Genomic DNA, 24,643 nt, shown 5'->3' on the forward strand with positions numbered 1-24,643 from the left:
TAGTTTGAAGCTTCGAGAAGAGAGCCTCATCGTTATTATTTGAAAGGGCCCGTTAGTTCAGTTTTGGTAGTCGATCAAGTCAGACTAATAGGACTAATAGACTCAGGTTTATAGAACGAGTTGAATTTTTATTTTTAATTGAAAATTAGGATTTCTACATCAATTTTTGTGAAAAAGTCATTTTTCCTGCATTCTTTTTTTTGACATTTTTTTTTAATATTAAAAATAATACGAATAGAATAAAATCGTTATGGTCGTTTCTTAAAGGTTCAAAATACATTGCAGTATTTTTATTTTATTTTTTTTTACAGTTTTTCAATAATTTATCGTCCCCCAGTGAGTGGGGTACTTTGGACCCCGTGTGACTATTACGCCAGAAACTTGAGGTGTGACTAGTAAGGGTTAAGTACACGAAAATGAAAAACTTTTTAGTATGTAACAATTTGTTTTTTTATTTCATCAATTATCACAATTTCATGAATTAAAAAAATATTTGCATGTCTATTTACACGGTGTGTCGCAACGTTGCTTCCTCTTTCGAATATCAAGTGTCAAAAATTCTATGATTATTATCGTTCACGTCCTTTATTTTTTCTTATGAAATGTTCGATATGTGATTAGTGTGATTCTTGTCGTACTCTTTGAGCCAAATCGCGAAAACAGATTTTTCAAAATTCGGGTAACGTTCTAAATATTCCGCCCACATTCTCCTGGATCGAGAAGGCTGGATTTATTCTGGAAGCTTCTTCGGTAGAGTTACTAAAAAAATAGTATAAAAGTTTTCATTATCATGGGGAAAATAAAACGACTGAGAAATCTACGAATCAGCTGTTACAGAAAAATGACACCGCAAAGTTGGGTTAATCATTGTTGTTTTGCACCACACACGGCTGTATTCGATTGGTTAGTAAATCATGTCACTGAGTGTGCAGCGTGCAAAATCAAGCGTTAAAAATGAAGCAGAAGTTTCAATGGATTTCAAAAGAAAATTAGAAAACAGTTATTCGTGAAACAGCGAAAACAAACTTGTTAACGGATGAAATTCTTACCTTCAACGTACTGAAATGACTAGATCGTATTTCAAGCGTCTGATTTCTTGGTCGTAACGCCATACTTTTGTTTCATCGTTTTGACAGGTAAGTAGAATTAGTAGAGGCATTGTGCATGCAACGGAAGTACGATTAATCAATCAAAGAGTATAAATCATCAATGGAAACGTGAAAATTACCAATAAAAGCGAACGAGAATCACAACGTGAAAGAACAAACTGAACGCGAGTGGAAACAGTGAAAAAATTAACCTTGAAACAGTGGAAGTTTTTGTGATGTTACTCGACATTTCAATTTCTTTGCGCTGGAAATTTGTTCCTGTATCCGGTTGCTACTGTAAATGCACATCAAAAGTCGGTACAACAATAAAATGGTGGACATTCGCAGTTTCGATGTCAAAAATCACTGCTTAGATTGTTTCTTTTCACTTATTTTGGGACTGCCAGACCCAATTGAAAAGCAGAAAAATCAACTTTTGGACCTTCCGGATCACTTTTTTGAGGTTAGCGCAAGCAATTTTGCTGCGGGGATCAATTATTCATTTTTTCAAGATTCGAAACATGATTTGCTACAAAAATTTCCACTGCAGATGTGTATCGTAATGGATACGAAATAGCATCGCTTTGAGACTGGTGCACATAAATTGTGTATACATACCATACAATAATGACTGACATGCCGACGACACGGTACATGTTTGGCGCACAAGCACATTGCGGGTTCCGATGGAATGATTTTGTTTCGTATTTCGTTTGCTTGATTTTTTGTTTTTGTTTTTTTTTCGTACTTTCTGTTATCTTGTAGAACAAAGAATGGTGATGAGACGTATGGAAAACGACAGAGTAGGCACAGCAAGGCTCGAGGTTATGGTAAATATCGTTCCTCTACGAGTCTAAAGATGTTTCCGAGCTGTTTTCGAAACTGGGAACGAGACAAGAGAACAAAAATATTTCTCGTCTTGATCATCAGGTCGATCGAAGATCTTAACGATAAAAAAAATGATAAAAACGATTAGAGCAGCAATATTTTCTTTGTGTCCTAACATTTTTTAAGGTTATCGGGATCTAGGAAATTTGGATCAATATCGATTTTGACGTTCAATTTAGTCATCGATAATCAATGCTCGTAAAAAACTCTCGTCGAAGGTTCGGTGTGCTATAAATATCGCTACTCAAGTCATGCAATATGCAACGAGAAGATTTTATATTCTCGAAAGCGTGCGCTCGGTGTGTGTCAAAAAATATTGATTCGCCTTTTTCCCATCGCCAATATATTTTTCAAGAATTAGTACGGCACGTGCAATTGTAGGAAATATTTTGGCAGTTGCAGGACATGGGTTGAAGTAATAAAGTTAAATTTTATTTGGGCTCACGTGGAATTTTCCGGAAATGATTATTCACTTACTATGATGACATGGATAGTACATAAATTATGATTTGTGAACGCTAAGAATTATAAAGCGAATTTAACGCCAAATTTCTTTGTTTTAATTGATTTTGACAATCGTTTGTACAATATAATTCTTTGTGCGTGACACCGGAACGGTATTTTTTTTTCATATTTTTCAATTTATTACAGTTTTATTGATTCAACACAGCAGGAAATGATTTATGAATTTTTAGTGTCACTTTATTTCGAAAATTTTTTTTTACCCTATTTTTCGTTGAATTAATTTAGGCTTCAATAATTTATTATAAAAATTCCTAGAAATGTTGATTCTTGTTAACTGCAAATCCCCAAACATGGCTCATCCGTGCTTATGACAATATAGTAAGAAAAAAGTTATTATTTCGATTTTCCAATTTTCTGTACACAGTAAAAATAGTTCGATGATCAACCGGCGCGAACGACCTATTTTTGAGGTTATGCAGGCGGAGAAACAAATTTGGAATTATGAAGTAAATCCGAGGTATCCATTGAATGCATTCTGCAGAAATTTTCAACGTCACTTCCAATCGGACTCGAAGTTTTATTGTCGTGATACCATTTTGCTGATTGTTGTTTACACGTCGTAAATAAAATTCGATGTTTTATCAAAAAAAAAAAAGTTACGAAACCGCAAATTCGAGAACAAAATTGTACAAATCAATGAGTATCATCTTAATTTCTAGATTGCCAAATGATTATTAAAAAGTTTTTAAAACGAGTATTATGCATCCGAAGCTACTGAAATGAATTGTTCATACAATTGGTTCCATGTCAATATTCATTGTGAGGTTAGGAAGCTCAGGATATTGGGGTTAAGAGACGACATGGAATCGGGGTGAAAAAAATACATGTAAATGGAAAAGCACTTAATTCGTGGGAAGCTTTCGTTGATTACTTGATACGAAACAACGTTCTTTCAGTAATAACCCCAAATATTAACTTCTGAATTATGCATCCTGATATTTTGTTTCATTTTCCATAGTTAAAGGAGTGAGCAGTCCAACCACCGGAAGTGCGAGATAGAATAACAAAAAAAAATAACAGCGACAGCTTTCACACTAAAAATGGCATATAGGCAAACCGGTGCACTCCCAGTAGCAGTAAAAAACTGGATTAAAGTCAAGACGCATCAAGCGTCTTCATATTTTATATGATTATTGTCAATTATTTGGATTATAATTGAAAATCCATAGGAACAGAAGAAATATTCTTTGGTACGTTTGCTAAGCTCGGAAGCACTGAATATACTAATGACAGAAAAATAAGTTTGTAGAGTTGAGTGGGAAAAAAATAGGAAAATTTGATCACTCGACACTGAAAAACATCTTTTTATGGCGTTTAATCACCCACTCATTTCCTTACCTCGAATAAGCGGCAGGGTTTGTGAGACTGAAATTCGTAGATACTGGACCACCGATGTATTTCGCGATAAACTGAAAAAAAAACAAAACATGAACAAATTATGGCCACAGAAATCTGATAAAGTTCTTTGTTCGATTTTTCTTTTAATTTTTTCTTTATAATATAAAAGAATGGACAAACCCTGTTGTTGGTTAGCGAAGTTGCTCCCATTGAAATCGCCATGTGTATCGAGAGGTATAGACAAAAGGCGAGATACAATAATGCGTAAATCGCTATGGCTAAAAGTACTCCCCAATTATCACTTCCAACTCCATTCTCGTTTATTGTGTCAATCACGAAGTAAATGTTTATCGTTATCACAATCACAGACAGTGCCGTCGATATAAGGTTTGTAAAGCTGTGAAAGTTAATAAGTTTTTAATGATTCGATTCATTTCTTTAAACAGATTGAAGATTAAATTTGTTGAATAAGTGTGTAGTTTGTGTCATTGGTCTAGTTGTTGAAACACTGATATGAGGTTGTACGAAGTTGCAATTACGTGTTTCATCCTTTTTGCAATTTTTATTGTATTTTGTGAAAATGTTCATAATTCAAATGGATGATAACCAAAAAATTTTCAAACAGCATGAAAATAGAATGCAAAGTTCCTACAAAAATTTCAGTCTCCGATGACGAAGCTTTTCAAATTGAGGTCCAATCGTTTCTTACCCTGAAAAATCTCAAGTAAACTGTCCAATCTCAAGGAAACTGTCCAAACTGAAGACTTGAAAGTTCTCATTAGTAAGTCGATATCATACTACGAAGAGAGTGCTCGTCTTTTGCGAATAATGTGTGAGTTTTGTGTGTTTTAATATTTTTTCGTTGTTGTGGCCAGTCGGTGTGTATATGTGGAATAAAAAAAATGTATGAAACCGTGTATAATACAAATGATTTTCTATGTAAAACAGAGCGATGAAAATTATAACTCATTGAAACAGTGTTTAATGAAATACTTACAACCCGTTTTTAAAATCGCCCATTATGTGAACGCTACTCGTAAAGGCGATAACCGGAAGAGTAGCGAATGGCAATTGAAGGCTCATAACGGCGTTAAGAATGTCGTTCATTCCACTGAGATGCTCCATGTCGGCAAGAATAGCAACGAGAAACGTTGGAACGATTGCGATTGTTCGAGTGAACAAAACTCGTCTCCAACGGACCCATTGCAGATTTAAAAATCCTTCCATCGCAAATTGACCAGCGTAAGTTCCCGTCATCGTTGACGATTGTCCTGCAGCTAAAATTCCAACTGCCCATATAAACATCGCCGCAACTCCGAATTGACAACCTAAGAAAATTCCACCTTTGTACAAATCGGCTTGGAAACGCTCAGTTCCGTTCTGAAACAAATATTATCATTTTGTAACATCGCCAGAGGAAACTTAGAGGTGAAACATTATTGAAATTCATTTTAAACGAACGTTGCACGACCCCCAAAGACTCTCGTCCTCGAAACCCCGTTTATTCGAGTAATTATCGAACGAAGATTTGAATTTTCGAATTTTTCCACTGCTATTGCAATTATCTTGATTATAAAGAAAATTACCGTGAACGTCTCCATGCCCAAAGAGTTGTTCGAATCGATGCAAACTTGAAGCTGCGAACAAAAAATTCAAATTTTAGCCAGAATTTCGAAAATTATTTGAATTATGAGATGTTGAGCCGGAGTGACGGCTCGAGAGATCTGCATAACTAGCGAGAAGCTCACCACATCGCTGTCGGTTTTATCGAACAAACCGTGTGCGAAAACAGCGACGACGAATACGTTTATAACAAAAGAGACGAAAAGAGCGAACGAAGCCTCGATGAAGTAATATTTGTTAGCTTCTTTGACCTTCACCGGATTCCTTCGATCGATGTCCCTCGACTGTAATCACACACCAAGAGGAAAATTTCATACATTTTTTCCGAAGGAGAAAATTCCATTCCGTACCGAAGATCCATGTTAAATTTACCTTTACAAGAGCACTGTGGAGATACAAATTATGGGGCATTATGACAGCGCCGATAACACCAACTGCCTGGAGCAGTACGGCTCTGTCGCAATTTTCGCACATAGGCACAAACATTCCTTTTATTACATCCAGCTGCGGTGGCGCCGACTTAACGTACTGTAATTAGCAACAAATTCATTTCAATTAATCAACATAGAACAAATCTTCTCAAAATTAGAGAGTTTCTTTCGTGCTTAATATTTTTTCAAATCAATACTCGAATGCATGAAATAAGTGGAATTTCAACCGAAGAATCGATTTATTCAGTTACGTTTTGACAAATGATATTACCATGCCACCAAATAATTACCTCGAATCCAAACGTCACAGCCATAACGGTGATGAGAAAACCGAAAAAAAATTCGAGTTTTCGTAAGCCATATTTGTCAAGGAATAAAAACGTAAATGTATCGATTATCGTTATAAGAACGCCTCCCCACAGAGGAACTCTGTAAGAAAAATCAATTCATATCGGAAATGATGATAACAGTGATAATAATATATAAAATTGGTATAATGAATGGACACATAATGGACATTTTCTAATTTTTATATGTGATTGAAAAATCGTTATGATAAGAAGAAATCGTTGAACGTGTTGATATCGTGAAAAAGGAACATGTTAATATTTCGACAAAAGTTTGATTTGTGTGGTGAAAACTCGCAGTCTCGTCTGACTCTTATCTTATTAGCTGTATTTGATCCCGTTACTTACACACGATTCGATAAAAGATAAATCGCAGTTGCAGTGCCTATGACCTCTTGCATGTCGCTTCCTATAATCGCGATTTCTATCATAATCCATAACAAAATTCGTGGAACTGCTTTGTACTGACGATAACACATTTCGGCCAAATGAAGTCCACTTACGACACCCAAACGTGCACTCAGCCTTTGCATCACCAGGCCCAACACAGTCGCGCTCAGTAACACCCATAACAACTGCAAAACAAAAAATCCAGAATTTTGAAAATATTTTACAATTTTTTATGTCATACTGTTAATTTCACAGTATTTTTCTTTATGCTTTAAATTTCATGCATCGTTTCTAAATTGAATAAACTATTCTGTGGACAGCAAAATAATTGCAATCTCCGAGATTACGGAGATCCGATAATACTATCACGAAAATATTTTGATTGGCTCTTTATACAGATAAAGTTGTTTGATTGATCACTTCCGTTCGCTTTATGACAATTCGTAGATCTCTAAAAGATATTAAATAATAGTTTGAAATGATAAGTAAAAATAGTGGGTAATTATCAGGAAAAATCAGAACATGAAGAAGAAAATGTTTCACCTTGTATTGAGCAATGGATCCAGATTGCAGGTCAGACTCTATGTTACCAGGATCGAGATAAGCTATGGACATTAAGAAACCTGGACCGGTGAACGCCCATAGCTTTCGAAAACTGAATGCAGTCTGTGAACATATCAATCAAATGACATTATTGGATTTTCTTATCCCCTGCACAGGAAAATATTTGAAAATCATTTCAATTCAACCAATGTATATAAGAAAGGCAATTATTATGCAATTTCCATTAGACTTACACCTTCTATTTCTGGTATATGGATTTTTTCCTCAGCAAAATAAGTTTGATTATTGTTTGGAGATAATGATGATGATTCTGTGAGTTTCTCCGTGCTCTGAGTTTGCATCTCTTGCATCCGGCTATGCGGTACACTCGAGTTGTCTGGTGACTTAGCAACACCTCCGGATGTTTCACCGTTCGATCCATCACCACTGCTTGCCATAACAACTCACGTCAGTTCTATGCAAGACAATTTCATGTGTCAGAGAGTTGTCATCATTCCTTAGTTAGACAAATATTCTTTTATTCAAACCCTCCTAAAAGAGATCTATTTTATACAATATTTTTAATATTACTATTTTATACAAAATATGAATTACTTAGAACCATTAAACCTTTTCCACGAAGTTGAAAAAGTTTCTAGACAAATGAATTTTTTTTTTTTCTACGTTTCTACACAGAAAATATAGAATATAAAAGTGTTTGTTGTGATATTAAGAATCAGTAAATGATTAACGATGAAGTAATCAAACTAGATACAAAACTGTGCCAAATAATTTTTCAGAAAGAGCGATATAACTGATAACAGTCTGATTTATTTTGACCTATTGTTCATCTTGTGAAAGTGTTTGAACAGTAATATGATTTCGAATGAAGGAAAAATATATCGAACGCGTAAATTCGAAATATATTGAGTCGCGAAAAAAAAAACAGGTCTAAATACGCCAATGATGCAAGAGTACGAAAAAATACTCGCAATTATGCTATTTCATTTTCTTTTATCCCTAATGAACTGCTAACGATGATTCACTGTGCAATTACTTTTTAAAGGATATGAGCCTTGACTAGTCAGCTTTTATTGCACAATTGCATTAGGAATGTATTTTACAAGCTCTTCAAAGAGAAATAAAAATCCCCATCGGAATGATCTCATTTGGAGAACACGGTTATCGATAAAAAAAATTTCAAGTCATTTATTATATCGAATCTTGGATCGAACAAGTTTCGAACATTTCAGAAAACCACATGATAACTTGGTTTTTAGGTTAGAATCAAGTTTCGAAAAATCAACGTTGATTTCGTGAAAACTTTGATTCATATATTGATTTGAATTCAAATAATTTGAAATCAAATTATTTCTCCAAAAACTCTCACAGTCCCGAACATTGTCAGATTTTTTTTTTCAAAATGGAACGTTCTAGCTGTATTTTGAAGAAAATAAGAACATGAAAAAAAAAAAACAATGGTTCCATGTAGATCGATAGATAACGAAATGGAAAAAAAATCTTTCAGAGCTATTCATATATAAGTGATAAAAGTCAGCAGATGTTGGGAAAAACCTATTAGCCATTGTATATTTTTACTTCAAAACTCACCAATCGTTTCCCAAAGAAATATAAAAAAACGTGAAGAGAATTAATAAGAAATTCGAAAAAACAATATCATTCACACGCGCGCATGTTAGGAACAACAAAAGAAAATTTTACTACAAGAGCACAAAAGTTACGAAACAACGAAGGGAAGCACTAGTGATTTGTGATTCAAGGCACGTTTCGTTCTAATTGTTGATTAATTATGCCAGCAAAACGTTTTCTTTTTCCATCTCATTGTTTTATTCAAGTGAAACTATGTACAAAGTGTTTTAACGTATTTAAACTAAAAATCGAACGAAATCATTTGATGATTTATATTATATCGAACGAATCGCTCCACGAAACACGTTATTCGACGGAGAGAATCGTCACGACTGAATTCTGAATACCCGGTCAACGATACATTGCCTCGCAGCCACATTCTGTGACTCTGTCGCGTCAGTTACCCCCACTCCTTCGAAATTAACCCGATCGCTTCGTATCTATATTTTTTTTCAAAGCGCTTGGCTCATGAAAAAATGATAATATCTTAGAAGTTTTTGGTTAGATGGAATCACTGCTTCCAAAGCTACTCTCTTTCCAGTTACATCTCTGAATGAAAAAAATAGAAAAATTGAGGAAGTCTATAATCTCGGTAATAATAACAAGGGCAATGGTGTCAAGCGTATTATCAACGGTTTTATGCATTAGTTCCACTTACCTGCACGTACACTATGATGATAAAAATATTGTAAATTCTTTTTCTCAAATTATTCATACATTTCGAACGAAATGAAAATCGAAAATTATTCTCCTCGAGCATATAGAAGGACAAAAAGCAATGAAGTTTCTTTTGTTTTGAAAAAACATTATTATGCCAAGGTAATGCATGTGTGCTTTGTAACATATACGAATATTATAAGTTTAGCGTAAAATGAGTTACAACGGATACATTTTTTTTTTGAGAAACCAATCAAGTTGTCGTCGGCAGTTATTCCTTTTTTTTTCAATTTTCATATCCATGCAAACGAATAAAATGTGTCGCGTCAAAAAAAGTGAGTCACCTCTACGTTGCATAGTAATCAAAACACGTGTACATTTTGTGCGCATCGACATGAAATAAACAAGGGGGAACCACCGGCGTAATATATGATGACAGATAAGGAAAAAGGAAGATGAGTAAAGACAGCTATGCATATACATTTTTGCATATGATGGTCGAGATGAAAATGCCATTCGGTGAAAACAAAACTCACGTAGTACAGTCACTACGTCAATTTATTCCATAATATTTATTTCCGTTCGAAATCGCCTCCAACCATTTTTTCGTATTGCGTCGAATATTGTTTATCTTTGAATGCCTAATTGAAAGGAGTTGTCGGTCGAATTTTCAAACGCTGATAACTCTTTAATCAATCAACATGTAGGTAAATGTCAATACGTTGTTTTTCTTCGTCGTAAATCATGTTTTATGACAAGATATGGAAAAAAATGAACATTTAAAATCGTCCATGTTTTTTTGTGCTGGGAAAATGCTTTCTTTTCGTACACTCTTCTCTGTTGTGAGGAAAAACTGCAAACAAAAATTTCTTAGAACACTCCTTACAGGAAACCGCTGTTTTGTCGATGGCTTCATCGATAGTTTTTGTCACGCACGGTCGATCGCTACTGGGGAGAGAGATTGGAGAATCATGTGACGAGGAAATAAGGGAATCATATCCGACTGGAATATTTCGCAAAGCAATAAAAGGTACAAATTTTTTTAACGGTTATTTCAACGCCCACGCGTTCTAACCTCACATTTTCGTTTCTACTTGAAAAACCTTCGTGAAATTTAAAAACGTATTGACTGCGAAAGTGATTACGATTCCAATCGGGAGATTAACAGCCTCGACGCGGTTCGATTTTTTATATCGGATTTATCAAGTTACGTGCAACGAGGCGCGTTCAGATAAGCTTTTATTTTCGGTCATTGAAATTATTGTGTTCTCACGACTGCGGTCTTGAAATTTTTTCCGATTATCGATGCCTCATCGTACACATGCGTGCGAATATCTTGGTCAACATAATTCCATAATTCAACGCAGTCGCGATCGCTGTTAAGTGTATTATTGTAACCTCGATGCAAATTTATTTCGTTCTGCAGTGCGATCGAAATTTTTGGCACGTTTAGTCAAATTCATGACCAAAAAATACCGAAATTAAGGAAACCGAATTCTTTCGAACCCCCACAGGAAAGGGGTGGATTCTTTTTCGCCTTCTCACACATTCCACTGCGAGAGAAAGTTTTAAGCAAAAACGACGACGCTTTCTCCGGGTATGCTAACCCTAAAAATCTGAAAATAAACTATCCCATGATTCCGCTCACGTTCCATCCGTATCTAATCGTTGACGAGAGTCACAAATGCGATCGAGACTTCGATTCTGTGCAATCGGAATCGTCGAGATAATTCGTTTGTTCTCGGACCCTGATAATTCCTTCGGCCCATTTGTACGTCTCGGTACGTTAAAAAAAAAAATCGAATTTTCGATTTCGAATAACGTTTTTGTCACCGTAAACGTGAACCCTTGCAGAGTTAGTTTCGGTTTTGAAATGCTCGCATGGAAAGCTGATTATCTATTAACTTTTCCGTGTCCAATGGAGAGAACGGAAGACCGAAAAATAAATAATTCCGTCAGTGACTAAGAAGCTCGGTTTGACCTTCGACCTGTAGATGTCGGACACGCCTCAATATTTCAGTATTTTGACGTGAGTCTAAACAAGACTCACGAAGGGTTCGATCGATTAGTCGAACGAAAGATTCTTCTTTGAGATTTATTTTCACACAAATTCCTTTTCTAACCTCACTCGAACATAGTTGTGCAGATTTTCACCATCAGCACTCTCAAAATACAATAATAAATTATGGAAAATCAAAGTTCTGCTGTCATCGAGGCAAATGTGACGAACGACTCGGCCGTTTACTTGAACCCTATTTACAATTTGAACAAAGAAGACAGCAACTGGATTGTCACGAGTTCGTTTATCATCTTCACCATGCAAACCGGTGAGAATTTTCTGCGAATGCGTCCTCGCGCGTATAACGGGCGCTCTCTGTTATCATAAAAATTAATCAAGTGTCCAATATTATTCGTGACACGAGCGCACTCGATGTTCGCGGCGAAAAGAAATAATGCCACGCGCGTACACTTCGATTCGCGTTTGTTTGTAATTGTTTCTGAATTCCTGCGTGACCTCGGAGTGTCAGATTTTCTTGTTAAAAAAAGTTCGAGAACGGAGAGAATTTGATCTCGATGAAACTCAGCTTGGCCGAGTGAAATTTTAAACTTAACGTATACCAAAATAAAAAGCAAATTTGGAGGTTAGGTTATTGTCGAAGCGGGCCATTTTTTATCGCATTTTATTCTCGATTCAGTCCCTCTTGGCCTGAATGTAAATTCAAACAAAAGAAGGAGCAGCACGAGGAAAGAAACACGACCTTGCTCGATAGCGAGAGAGAAAAACGGTGAAAATGTGATTTTGCTGATCGTCACGAACTTATCCCGTTCCCGGAATAATACCGCGATAACTTACTATCAAGTGCACATTCGACTGGACGATAATTGTTGACCAACTGACCGAACGATGTCGCGATATGCGCCGAAAAATTTCCGCATTTTACCCCGTCAATGTATCTAACGGTTGCAATCTAATGCAATCTAATTCCATGGTTGCACACCATGGAAAATGGTCGAAAAATAATGAGAAGAAATAAACATGCGCGAATTGGTTTTTTTTTTATTATTTTCGACCGAGAAAACATTTCCTCTGACTCGTGCCGCTGGGTTTGTCCCGAAGGCTGTTGGCGTTGTTGTTTATTGCGAGGACGATGCGAAGTTGAGATAATGTTGCGCCTAAGTTTTCGTTTTCACTCTTAAGATCAAAGGTTTTGACAAAAGTTCGTCTCGTTGTCAACTAGTCACGGTTTGTTTGTCCTGAGCTGGGCTAAAAATTTCGTTGATCACGGAACGAGAAAATTGAAGTTAAATGTTGAGTGCACGGCCCAAATGAAACACGAGCGACCGCGATCTTATCTTTTCATCTGCACGCTTGCTTTCCTCGCGCTTATGGCCCAGAAAAATGCATCACTTTTAGTTCAACGACATTTAGTTCCATTAATTCGAATCGAGATTAAACTCGATTGAAAGTTAAATGAAAATCAAGTAAAAATCAAATTTATATTACAATCCAATTGAAATTAAACTTCAATCGAATTTCAATTAAATTAATATTCAAATTCGATTGAATGAAAATTCGCCTGCGAACGACTCGAAAAATTGAATTCAATTTCAAGTAGTTTTAATATTGAAAATCAATTATTTTCATTGGAATCCAGTTGAAAGTTTATATTGAAAAAAAAAGTGACATTTACGAGCGCACTCTCACCGCCCACTTTGATATTCGATAGGTTTTGGTATGCTGGAGTCAGGCTGCGTGTCGCTCAAGAACGAGGTTAACATAATGATGAAAAACGTCGTAGACATCGTTCTCGGCGGTTTGACTTACTGGGCTTTCGGTTTCGGAGTGAGTTTCGGTTGGGGCAAGCCCACCAATTGGTTCATAGGAACTAGTGGTTTTTTCATAGACCCTCCGATCGACGAAAAGCTGATGGGGCCTGCGTGCGCGGCCTTCCTGTTTCAATTGAGTTTTGCTACCACTTCGACAACAATCGTCAGTGGCGCGATGGCGGAAAGGTACTTTTCGTACTCACAAAAAAAAAACAACGAAACCAAAAAGCAGAAAAGACTTTTCGAGCCTGCGCGTTCCGAATTTCGTAGAGAAACTTTTTCACACCATTTTTACAATCGTACACAAAAAAGGCCCAAATTCCGTCCCGCGAACGGGACGGCGTCGCAAGTTTTTCAACGGATTTTTTGTCTTTCATCCAAATTGGAAGCCCGAAAAATCTTTTCCGAAAAGCAATGATTACTTTGTTTTACATTTTTCTTTATTTACGCAAATTTATTTCAATTTTCTCACCTCTCGAATGCATATACGAAAACAACGCGTTCCCCGAGCAATGAAATCAACTGAGTCGATTCTCTTCCTCGCACTCCAACAGATGCAACTTCCGAGCTTATTGCTTATTTTCCTTCCTGAATACGATTGTGTACTGCGTGCCAGCCGGATGGGTTTGGGGGGATCACGGTTTCCTGAACCGTCTTGGAGCCGTGGACATCGCGGGCTCGGGAACCGTCCACCTCGTCGGGGGAGTTTCAGGTGAAAAGCGAGTGACATTCGCGGAGGAAGGAAAATTTGGCGGAATAGCAGCCTCCGTAAATTCGGTCACGTCGCTCCCAAACCTAATCGTCTGTTTTTGTGATAAATCAGCTTTGGCGTGTGCAATTATGCTCGGACCGAGGCTGGGGAGATACGACAAGGGCTTCGAGCCTCTTCCCCTCGGCTGTCCGGTCAACGCCATAATGGGACTGTTCGTTTTATGGTAAATCGATGAGCTCGTTCTAGCTCCACTTTCAACTGGGATCGGTTCTGACGAGAGTCTTTAGATGCATCGAAAATGCTTCCAAGGGGGTTTTTAGTTTCTCCGTGCACTCGCTTGACAGCTGGCAAAGTTACGGCCTAGCGAGAATCCCGATAAAGCTTGGAGCACGTTTCCGCTCCTGGGTTTTCGGCTGTTTTCTGCCGGGCTAATTTTCCGCTCCCATTCGACTGCACGGAGAGGCTTTTATATTTTATGCGGACATTTCGGATGAATAGATAGAAAAATTTGCCATGCTTTGTGGCAGCGCTGTTGTATATCGTCATTCTATTACATTTCACCAAAGTGCACAGTGATTTTGATGCCGAAAGGAGTTCTCTCAAATATGTCACTCCTGTCTTTGGTGAAATTTTAAAAATTGGCGAATCGGACTGGACAAATTGGTGAAATGTCGAAAATGTTTGTATCGTTGCGTCGTACCGTCTGAAAATAAGTCAATTTTCTTTTCGACAAAGATTTACTTTACAAAGTCCGCTTATGAACGCGAAGCGATTCCTTGAAATTTTACCATGTGCCACTAGTTAATTTTCATCTTTATACTCGCCAACGATTCGTGGGCGCATGAATTTTGCTGTGTTGTTGAGAATATTCAGTACGGTAAAAAGGAAAATACGAAAGTATGCAACTTTTCGTATGCCACTGAGAAACTATTGCTACGGTATCTCCTAAATTTTCATCAAATCATTTCATTATTTACTATGTTTTTAATAAAAATTCGCTTCGTCTTTATTTTGCTTCCTCATAGAGGAAACTTTGTGACGATGAAACATTTTTTTTTTTCCAGTTTTCAATGTCAATGTCCTCAAAATGTCCCAAAACATCGAAAAATCATATCTAGAAAAAATGTCCGGGTGTGTGTGTGTGTGTGTGTGTGTGTGTGTGTGTGTGTGTGTGTGTGTGTGTGTGTGTGTGTGTGTGTGTGTGTGTGTGTGTGTGCGCGTGTGTGTGTGTGTGTGTGTGGGGGGCGACCGTTTTGCACAGATGTTAATCTATACAAGCTTTTCATTCTCTGATAATTTTGTCAGAATTTGTAAAAAAAATGCGAATCTGACGACGTTTTGAAGTTTTCATAAAAATGGTGTCGACGCTCTACTAACTTTCGAAAATTTGGAGATTTGTTAATAATTTTTTTTTTTATAAATAGACTATTATAATAGGAAGGTTGGTATTGAATTTGGGGAACATCGATTGAGCGGTTTAAATTTTATGATTTTTTGAATTTTCCGAAAATACGAGTTTTTCAAAAAATCGTCTAACCGCTAGAATTTTTGGAAATTTTGTAAGATATCGTGTATAAGTCTGTACTTCCTCTATACTTTCGAGCAAAATTGTCGGAATTATTTAATTTCAGTGTACATAGAAAAACGATGAAAATTGAAAGTTGCAAACTGTTTTTTTCTGATGGCTCGTCATTCAGTTTTTTTAAATGGATTGAAACAAAGAGATAAATTAACGTTCGTAAAAGAAGGTAGAGAAAATACATTATTTCCTTGTATACAAAAAAATGCTGCAAATTGAAATTTGAAAATTGCTTCCTCAAGATGGTCAAGATGCACGATGCTCGAAGCTTCCTCTCCGAGGAAGCCAAAATGCAAAATATAGCACCTCGTGGAGTAAGCTTTGAGCACCGTGCGTCTTGACCATCTTGAGGAAGCAATTTTCAAATTTCAATTTGCAGCATTATTTATTATTTACTATGGACTGTCGTATAATGGTTCTCCAAATTTTTGCATTATTTGACACACTCTGTAGCGATTATTATTATAATATCGATGTGGTCCGACGTAACTATAAAAAACATAGTAATTTTTGGTATAAAAGTCTCTCCGTGTGTGAAACGAAATGAGGTGGGGCTGGCTGGCGTTCAACAGCGGCAGTACTTACGGCATCAGTGGCGAACGTTGGCAATACGCTGCCCGAGCTGCAGTTTCGACGATGATGGGAAGCATGGGCGGTGGCTTGGTCGGGCTTGGGTTTTCTCTCACGAACCCAAACGGCATAGATATTCTGAGTCAGATAAACGGGATTCTGGGTGCACTGGTCGCCATCACGGGTGAGATGTGCTCATTTGCGCGCGGAGCGTCAAATCAGCAGCTTATGAATAAATGGATTTTTGCTCGTTTTTTAAATCGAGGGGGTTGCTTCCTGTTCCGCGCTTGGGAAGCGATGCTCGTTGGGATGATCGGCGGCTTCATAACTTGCTTCGTTATGCCGGCGCTCGACAGAGCCTATATCGACGACCCCGTCGGAGCCTCGGCAACGCACGGTAAAGTTGTGATTAACTATTTGGAAAATTGTTTCTCGGAAAATGCAGAGACTCGGGAAAATCCGGAGGATCGAATCGCCCGGATTCTAATGAATGATTTTCCTCCTAAAAAATGGAGGCGCCAGTGGAATTTGGGGAGTCCTCGCGATCGGTTTTTTTGCCGATAATCCGTACCCTCTGAACACGACGAGTGGACGGAGCGGCTTGTTCAAAGGTGCCGAACCCTCCTGGTATCGAGTGTGGTGGCAAAGCTAGCGAAAGAGTTCAACTCCCACTGCCTTTTTTCAGGCGGAGGCTGGCAATTGCTCGGCGTTCAAGCCCTCACGGCCCTCTGTCTGGTGTCCTGGAGCTTTGTTTCCTCGATGATTTTACTCTGGGTAAAATACTTCGACACTCGAGCGACTTTTTATTGTTGAAGAAGTATGCGAATCTAGGACTTTTTATTGGCCACAGCTCGTCAACAAAGTAATACCGATAAGAATGGAGTCTCACGACGAATTGCTCGGTGCCGATCTGACCGAGCACAGAATTCGACACACGCAGGTACGAACGATATTCCTGCGGGATCAACCAGCCCCTGGGAAATGTTTCGACCGCGCTACGAGCCTTGGGACTGGACTGGTCAAGCCGGATGCGAATCAAGCCCCGAAAGGGACTTTTTCCCATCGAAAAACTTTACTTTTGGGACTTGTGATCTCATGTCCGATCTCAAGGGCAACGGCAATTCGGTGAAACAAATTTTAACTGTTTTTCTAGACGCTACAGATAATACAAATCTATTTTATTTGTACGATGTATGAACAAGATTTCCTGAATTTTTGAAACTCGAATACCGGTTATTGACTCGATGGCAGCAGAGGCGCTTTGGAAAAAAGTTGTCCACCGGTGAACAGAGTAAATCCTCGCGGTACTTCCTCACACAATTGACGAGGTATCTGCGAGAGCTTTTTACAATTTTTCATAATTATTAATCTCACGATAACAAATAGGCTCACTTTTTGGGGCGAAAATCAGTCTTTTCACTTGCAAGTGTCACAAAAAATGCAAAAAATCGAGAAAAAAATCCTCTCGCAGATACCTGGTCAATTGTGAAAGGAAATACGATGGCAAATTTCGAAAGGATCGCTCGAGTAGACGTCACAACCGACGTTAAATTTTTATTATTTTATTTATTTTTGCAATTTAACTAAAACGATCTCGAACTAAGTGCGCGTATCACATCGAAAATAACCCATCAACATCTCATCACCGCGAAGACACGTGCCCTGACGTATATTATGTACGCAAGTGTTCTGGTTTTTACGAAACTCCCATCCGATGTTTTCTCCTTATAAGGCCCGAAAAATAGAACCCTGAACACTTGTGGCCGAAGTAACGAAAACAACTCCATCTATTTGACCCAAATCTGGGGGTGGGGCTCAATATGTCGAATAACTGAATTGTAGAACGGTCGATATTTCGAAATTTTTAAAGTTGTCATATGCAGTTTGGAGAAAAATAAATAATTCGAAATTCTTATTCCCGATCGACTATATTCAGCAGATTGCGCGTTTAATCAAAAATTCCTTCTTTGAATTCGTGTTTACCCGAAAATATATATTTCAATAGTTTTCATATCGAATGCAATTTTAACAGACCATCCGAATGTCAAAAGTTCATATTTTCCAATTCAAAATGGAGAGTAATTGTTTTACAGACAGACCAGAATATAGAGTAGCAAAAAATCTAAAGTGAATTTTTCGAGCCTATAAAACTTGGATATGCAGAATAGCGATAGCTCGAAAAGGCGAAAGTCAAAATGGCGATGTTTCAAATTGGAGATCACCGGTCTGAGTAAGCGAGTGAGTGAGACGCGTATGTTTGGAGCTCCGCTACATTTCTTTATTTTTATCGATCGACTTTCCAACGTTTCGCTATTTTGACTGTTCGACTTTTTGGTGTTTCAGTATTTCAACCTCAGTAATATTTGGCCTTTCGTTATTATATTTTCAAAATTGTGAATTTTCACAGTATCGCTGGCTGTAGTAATTTATGAATCGAAAGAGTGATACTCGAATTTTCGAAAAATCGATATTTTAGTCATCGTCCTATGGGCGATTGTTACATTCTATTTTCGATGTAAACGTGCTTCGAACCTTGCAGTTTTTGCTTTATTTATTTTCGGCATTCAAAGCTCTAGTCGAATCTATCCGTCTCCATATTATCATTCGAAGTTTATAAACTCGAGATTTTAGCTGTTCGAAATTTTAGTCACTTCAACATTTGATCCCCACCCAAATCTGGCCCTACAAAAAGGCCACGATTTCCGGCACAACTTGCGTACCGTTTCGTACCTAGAGTCGCGTTTATACTGTTCGCAGTAGTTCGGTTGTCATTCGGTTAGCCGTCTTATTGTACTTAACCTCTGGACGAATTCCAGGCCTTCGCAGTAAAAGAGAGCGAATCAACTCCGGCAACGAAGGTGTTAAGGTATTTCACTCTGATACGAGACTTTCAATATTTTCCAATCACCTCGAGCTTTTGACTTGGAATATTTACGATCGATCACAAAATCCAATAACGACCGCGCATCGACGAGTTCGAAGACACCTCTCCTGTAGCGTACCACGAATCATACCAAATTGTATCACTTATTGTAACTTACGTTATATCCAGAACATATACGATTGTATTTTACTAAAAATCTATTTTGTGTGCACACCTTCATAGCGAGACATTTCGTGCACATGAGGTCACTTTGAGCCCAGGTCATTTTTGACATCGAATATTTCGGTAACTATGCGCTTTTCGGAATAAAAGGTTTAGTCACTTATTGCAGTGAATTGATCCAACTTTAAGGCTGCAAAGTCGGATTTCCAAAAAAATCTTTTTTCTTGTTGAAAAACGTGCTCAAAGTTGATGGTGCGCGTAAAAAGCACTTTTTCGGTTAAATCTCTCGTAAAAAATTGTGTTTTGAGTTTTGAAAAAAATCCTTACAGAGTTTTACAGACAAGGGTCCATGCTTTAAGGGAAAAATAGTCCACTTTGCAACCGTTCCAAAAAGTCTATTTTTTTTGGAGTATGAAGTTGGCTATGCTCCCTACTTTTAGAGAGGGGACAACGATTTCTTAATATTGGGGGTTTTACTTATGAGATGCTCATCTGTAAATGCTATTCATGTGAGAAAAAAATTTTGGGGTCAACCTGACCCCAGATGCACACTAAGGGTTAATACCTTTCCTCAATCGCAACTATTGACAAAAGCAAGACTTCTCGAGGTCTCTTAGCGTGCGCCAACGATACTCAAACGAGTATATCTATATACAAACGCACTGCGTATAATACCTGCATGGAAAAGTCGAGTCTTTTCTTCACGCCCCTCCGAACGTGACATGGATTTCGATTCACACTGTTCACCGATGGACAACTTTTTTCTCAAGTGCCTCTTCTCAAGATTTGCTGTCATCGAGTTGATTATTGATGTTCGGGTTTTTAAAATTCAGGAAATATTATTCATACATTGTAATGTGAAGATCCAATCAATAAAATTGATTTGCTATTACGCGTAGCGTCTTAAAAAACTCTTAAAATTGGGCCTTATTTTCGACCGAATAGACGTTACCCCGCCCTTAAGGTAACTCCTGTATTGCATGCTAGTCAAATGAGTGCTAAATTTTAAAAACGCTTTTAGACCAAGTTCAACGTACCGATTAAACTTATTGCCAGTAGATATGTATTCAAGTATATTTTATTAACGTGAAAAAATATTTAAAATGATAGCTTTGCAAAACTATCAACTGATGGATGCAAATTTCCATGATGACACATTTTCACAGCTATTTTTCAAAGAATCATCTGCATTTTTTAACCGATTTTATTGCACCAAGTCTCATTTTGTTCCTCAATTGATCCTCTACGAATTCACCAAGCAGATTTTCCTTTGAACTCATTCCTTCAGAAATTATGAATGATAAAGTTTTTTCACTTAATGAACAATTAGCTGCAACAGTGAAACGATTAAGTTAAAAAAACAACTACATGGTGGATTGATAGAGGACCGGTTGACGAACGAAATGAGACTCGTTGCAATAAAATCGATGAAAAAACGCAGATAATTCTTTGAAAAATACCAGTGAAAATATGTCAGCGTGGAAATTTGCATTTATCAGTTGATGCTTTTGCAAAACTAGCGTTTTCAATATTTTTACATCTTAATAAGATATGCTGTAATACAAATCCACCAACAATACATTTAATCGGTACGTTAAACTTGGTCTAAAAGCGTTTTTAAAATTTAGCACTCATTTGACTAGCATGCAGTACAAGAGTTACCTTAATGGGGTGAAAAAGGTTCGATTTGGGACTCGATTCGAGTCTCGTTTATCGATTCGATTCTCGAGTCCCATTTGGGACTTTTCCTTCTCTTTTTAGAGCTCGTTGATCCTTTGGGGGTGGTGATTAGTAAAATTGGGTGGCAACCTCACGATTTTTTGAACGAATTAATTGAGTTTGGCTACGCAGGTTGGTGTGAGCAGAGCAATGTCGGCGCTTCGGCCATTTTCGAGGGAAGGTATACTTCAGGGAGTGATGGCAGTGGGAATAAATCCTGGCAAGTTATTGCGAGCACAGAATGGGGCTTTTGGAAGGTTGAAGAGGGAGAGTTGAGCGAGTTGAGATGAGTTCGTTCGTCTTTCAGGTCACGATTCCTACATTACGAAATTCAATCGAACGAAGAAGATGCAAAACCTCGCAAAAATGATGAGTCGACAGGCCAAAAGGAAACTTTCCAGTGACACGAAAGTCAGGAAACTGGAAGAGTCCACCACGTCTCGAGATCAAACTTACTCGCGATTGGCTTGGATCGATTAAACAGCGTTGATCGGATCTCGCAATCGTCACGCTCAAACGATATTTCGGGTTTTAAGCTAGCACGTCCGTAGGACCGTATTTTATGGGTGTCTAAATTCGGTCGATTTTTACAACACTTTAAATTAAACTCAGAGTTATTAATTCAAAATTGTTAATAAACTTTCTCAGCTCATTTTTTAGCGAATGAAATTACAATCGTCGAAACGGATCGAGAAAAAAGTATTAATAAAAAGACAGAAGGCCATTACAGGAATGGGCCAAGCCAGGAAGAAATAAAATGCCGAAATAAGCAAATGTGAGGTTGCGAGTGCTCTTTACCAATTTCGTTCAATCTTTAACGTAATAAATCTTCTTTATTACTAGTAAGACAATCGTCTCAAATTTTTTCCCAGACCTTCGTTATATACTTCATTGTTATTGTGTACATTTTTCCCAAACTTCGTAATAAGCGTTCGTTCGTTATATGAAAAGATAAACGATTTTTTACGCATAGTTCCTTTAACCGTGTGTATTTTACTTCATATTTAAACACGTTTATCTCAATAACCAATAATACGAAGCCTTTAAAATTTGATACGCGTGTCAGTCGACTGGGCTTTTAAACTCTGTGTAAATTCAAGACTTTCTTGATAAAATCGTTTCGTGCATGAGCTACCTAACAAACGATGAGTGAACAGAAAAAAGTAAGAATATTTTTCATTCCTCGTTATACAACAATTGAACTCGAGCACTAAAGATATGACCGGAAATTCCAAGGTCCTTTGAGCTTCACAGTCGAGATTATTTCTCAGGCTTATGCAGCTCCACGTACCGCGAGCTCACACGGCTCAAGAATCCATAAGCGCAAAAATCGAGGTTGCAAGTCGCACGGTTTTACTTTTCGTCGTTCTACGCGAAAATACTTGAAATTTCGGGCCTCCTCGAAGTAAGGGAGATTCCAGGGGATCGTGTGCTCAGGAATTTTGCCAAAAATCCTTCGCGTATTTTCGGACGAACTTGAAGTTTCTACAAAACGCTTATAAACTGACGATCTTCAATGAAGACGAAACAATTCGAATGAGAAAATATTCCAGCGCCATGCCCCAAAGAATGGGCGAATTTCACCGACGAATTTCATCGAGACTCAGCGCCTTGGAATGCCCTGGAACCCCGATTTAGTAAAATCGTCAAGGTTGACTCCGCTTCCAGTAAATCGGATCGCGCTCGCAGTTGGTTTTCGTTTCCTGCGCATCTGACGCGTCGTCCCATTGGACAGAGCTTCCTCCAGCCAGCGAAAATCCTGCGGCATTTGCCAGCTGGTGGGAGAAATTTTGTCGACCGAATTTTGCAAAATCGGGGCCACAGTGCGCAGTGGTCTCGGCAACGCTCGTGTCGTCCCGGCTGCTTCCTGTTTCTTCGAGTTTCAAGGAGCACCGTTCAACCGTCGCAGGTGAGTTTTTTACCCCAACTTTTTCACGATTCGGAGTTGTGTGCAGATTGCGTTAACTGCAAGAGGCTCACGAGCAAAGCTCCTGCCCAGACGCGAGTCCAGCGCTTGAGTCGTGTTCCAAAAATCCTCGCAGCGCCCCCAAATCACAAACGCCATGATTTATAGAACCGGAGCTGGTGTCCATAGGAGTCGCATCAAGGAGAGCTGCATCGGTAAACCTTCGAGTCTTTCCTTCCAAGGATTCCAGGCAAAGAAAATATTTCGCCGTGATAAAAGCTGGGATCGATCCTCTTCGATCAGGTACGAGCTCAAAGACACTTGCACCTTTGTCAAAGCTCTTTTCAATTAATCCTGAAATCGTAATGAACCGGTACAGTTTTTATTTTTATTTTATACGACCGAGAAGGTGCCTTAAAAACTATTTTTTTGCTGTTTCGGTTTGTGACGTCACTCCCTTCGTAAACAATACGACTGCGAAAGAGCAAGCAACAAGATTTGTTTAAACAATCAGTCAAAATGTGCATCATCGGTGTCTCTTGCCTGAATGCAATAATAGGAGTGTAAAAATCCCACTAAAATTGTGGATTCATCGTCACACCATCAACGTATTTATCATTGGTAGATTTGCACTTTATGCTTTCACAAAAACCGTCTTTCATGGCGCGATTTTCATAAAATTAATGATAAAAGTCCACGAACGCGATAATAGCTTGTTAAATTTCAAAATAACACGGAGCCCGCGATAAATCTGGATCGTTTACTGTCGGAGTGACGTCACGTTGCGATACAATGTAATTTTATAAATTTTCTTGCGCGCCGAAAGAATACTCTGACCAAAGCGATGGCAGTCGATCCAGAAACACGCGAACGTAAATCCGGAGTTTTCCGTTTACTGTAGCAATCAAAATCCGGGGGATGCGTGTGACCAGTGGTGAGTGCACTCTCGTCTACTTCAACGTGAAAACGTCGGGAGGCAGCAAGGTCGATGACATCGTGCAGCTCGCGTCACGAGCTAGCAACGGAGCTTATTCAACTTGGATCGAGGTTTCTTCTGGAAGTGGAAGAACGGAAAAGCGATCGGTCGAATTCGAGTACGAGAATGGGGAGCCGTTTTACCGCGGTGACCGAGTGGAGATGGTGTCCCTGGAGGCTGCTCTGCGATCGTTCCTCGCGGTCCTCCAGTCACTGAAGAAGCCAGCCGTGCTCGTAAGCCGGACGGAAAGCTCCGGCTTCAGGCCTCTGGTCCAGGCGATTAAACGCACCAAAATGTCGGAGAAGTTCATCGAGGCTGTCGTTGGCTTTGCAGATCTGAGCATTGTTCTCAGAAAAGCTTCAACGTCCCGTGGGACAGTATCGCGGTCGCCCTTGTCCGAGGAAGAACGAAAAATGTTGAACGACGAAGATGAACCGTTTTACGACGCGAGTCGCCATGCGAGCCTGTTGCGCGGGCTTTCGACGAAACTCTCGTTGGAATCCGACATCTGTGATAACATCAGACCTTACACGCAAGTTTTTCCGGAGAGCGCTCGAGGCCTCATTTTTTTCTGAGTCCATAGTTTGTCCACGTGCACAGTCCTCGAAGGAAAGTTGACCAGGTTGTTGGAGAAATGGCACACACAGGAAGTTCGTTCTCCTAGAGCAAAAGGTTCGTTTGTTTTTCGTGTAAGTTTCAAAGAGCCCGCACATTCGATTGTTCTGCATGTTTTTTAGAAACTAAAGTGTTTTTTTTGAATAAATGAAATTTTATAATAATTGGTAATTGATAATAATGATGAAATGAATAAATGAAGGTTTAGAGAT

The 24,643-nt window shown here is 38.4% G+C and overlaps 3 protein-coding genes across 8 annotated transcripts; 2 read left to right on the forward strand and 1 right to left on the reverse strand.

Annotated features, from left to right (window-relative positions):
* Window positions 1-425: 425 nt before the first annotated feature.
* Window positions 426-9,168, reverse strand: Mvl (Malvolio). 5 transcript variants are annotated; one of them, XR_006261726.1, is made up of 15 exons: window positions 8,785-9,168; window positions 7,428-7,648; window positions 7,174-7,296; window positions 6,589-6,815; window positions 6,184-6,322; window positions 5,835-5,990; window positions 5,588-5,746; window positions 5,426-5,476; window positions 4,837-5,219; window positions 4,020-4,236; window positions 3,840-3,910; window positions 1,707-1,970; window positions 1,301-1,383; window positions 1,050-1,113; window positions 426-759 (listed from the first exon to the last, which is right to left on the reverse strand). XR_006261726.1 is itself a non-coding variant. In XM_043425334.1 (12 exons), the coding sequence occupies exons 2-12, from the start codon at window positions 7,629-7,631 to the stop codon at window positions 669-671; spliced, it is 1,821 nt and encodes a 606-aa protein (XP_043281269.1). In that variant the 5' UTR covers window positions 7,632-7,648; window positions 8,785-9,168; the 3' UTR covers window positions 426-668. The 5 variants fall into 5 exon arrangements, 1 of the variants encoding a protein (XP_043281269.1); XR_006261725.1 differs by lacking the exon at window positions 1,301-1,383; XR_006261727.1 differs by lacking the exon at window positions 1,050-1,113.
* Window positions 9,169-11,665: 2,497 nt separating this feature from the next.
* On the forward strand, window positions 11,666-21,649 carry Amt (Ammonium transporter). 2 transcript variants are annotated; one of them, XM_043425333.1, is made up of 11 exons: window positions 11,666-11,807; window positions 13,209-13,494; window positions 13,863-14,020; window positions 14,132-14,243; window positions 16,148-16,353; window positions 16,435-16,566; window positions 16,685-16,780; window positions 16,855-16,943; window positions 17,020-17,109; window positions 21,067-21,154; window positions 21,242-21,649. In XM_043425333.1, the coding sequence occupies exons 1-11, from the start codon at window positions 11,666-11,668 to the stop codon at window positions 21,412-21,414; spliced, it is 1,572 nt and encodes a 523-aa protein (XP_043281268.1). In that variant the 3' UTR covers window positions 21,415-21,649. The 2 variants fall into 2 exon arrangements, with proteins under 2 accessions (XP_043281268.1, XP_043281267.1); XM_043425332.1 differs by having other exon boundaries at window positions 11,709-11,807; window positions 13,863-14,243; window positions 16,148-16,566.
* A 625-nt stretch (window positions 21,650-22,274) lies between these two features.
* On the forward strand, window positions 22,275-24,595 carry LOC122412990 (uncharacterized). Its single transcript, XM_043423037.1, has 3 exons — window positions 22,275-22,843; window positions 23,009-23,143; window positions 23,742-24,595. Exon 3 carries the CDS (start codon window positions 23,759-23,761, stop codon window positions 24,389-24,391), a length of 633 nt encoding a protein of 210 aa, XP_043278972.1. The 5' UTR covers window positions 22,275-22,843; window positions 23,009-23,143; window positions 23,742-23,758; the 3' UTR covers window positions 24,392-24,595.
* The last annotated feature ends 48 nt before the right edge of the window (window positions 24,596-24,643 follow it).

This window comes from Venturia canescens, chromosome 7 (assembly GCF_019457755.1).
Source record: "Venturia canescens isolate UGA chromosome 7, ASM1945775v1, whole genome shotgun sequence".
Classification (NCBI taxonomy): Eukaryota; Metazoa; Arthropoda; class Insecta; order Hymenoptera; family Ichneumonidae; genus Venturia; species Venturia canescens.

Excerpts from the sequence above, each read along its gene's own strand:
- LOC122412990 (XM_043423037.1), top strand. The coding sequence starts at position 23,759 with ATGCGTGTGACCAGTGGTGAGTGCACTCTCGTCTACTTCAACGTGAAA.
- Mvl (XM_043425334.1), bottom strand. The coding sequence starts at position 7,631 with ATGGCAAGCAGTGGTGATGGATCGAACGGTGAAACATCCGGAGGTGTT. Across the intron at positions 7,297-7,427 it reads ATATACCAGAAATAGAAGGT|ACTGCATTCAGTTTTCGAAA; the intron begins GTAAGTCTAATG and ends ATATGTTCACAG. Across the intron at positions 4,237-4,836 it reads GGCGATTTTAAAAACGGGTT|CTTTACAAACCTTATATCGA; the intron begins GTAAGTATTTCA and ends TAACTTTCACAG.
- Amt (XM_043425332.1), top strand. Across the intron at positions 13,495-13,862 it reads AGTGGCGCGATGGCGGAAAG|ATGCAACTTCCGAGCTTATT; the intron begins GTACTTTTCGTA and ends GCACTCCAACAG. Across the intron at positions 16,781-16,854 it reads ACGGAGCGGCTTGTTCAAAG|GCGGAGGCTGGCAATTGCTC; the intron begins GTGCCGAACCCT and ends GCCTTTTTTCAG.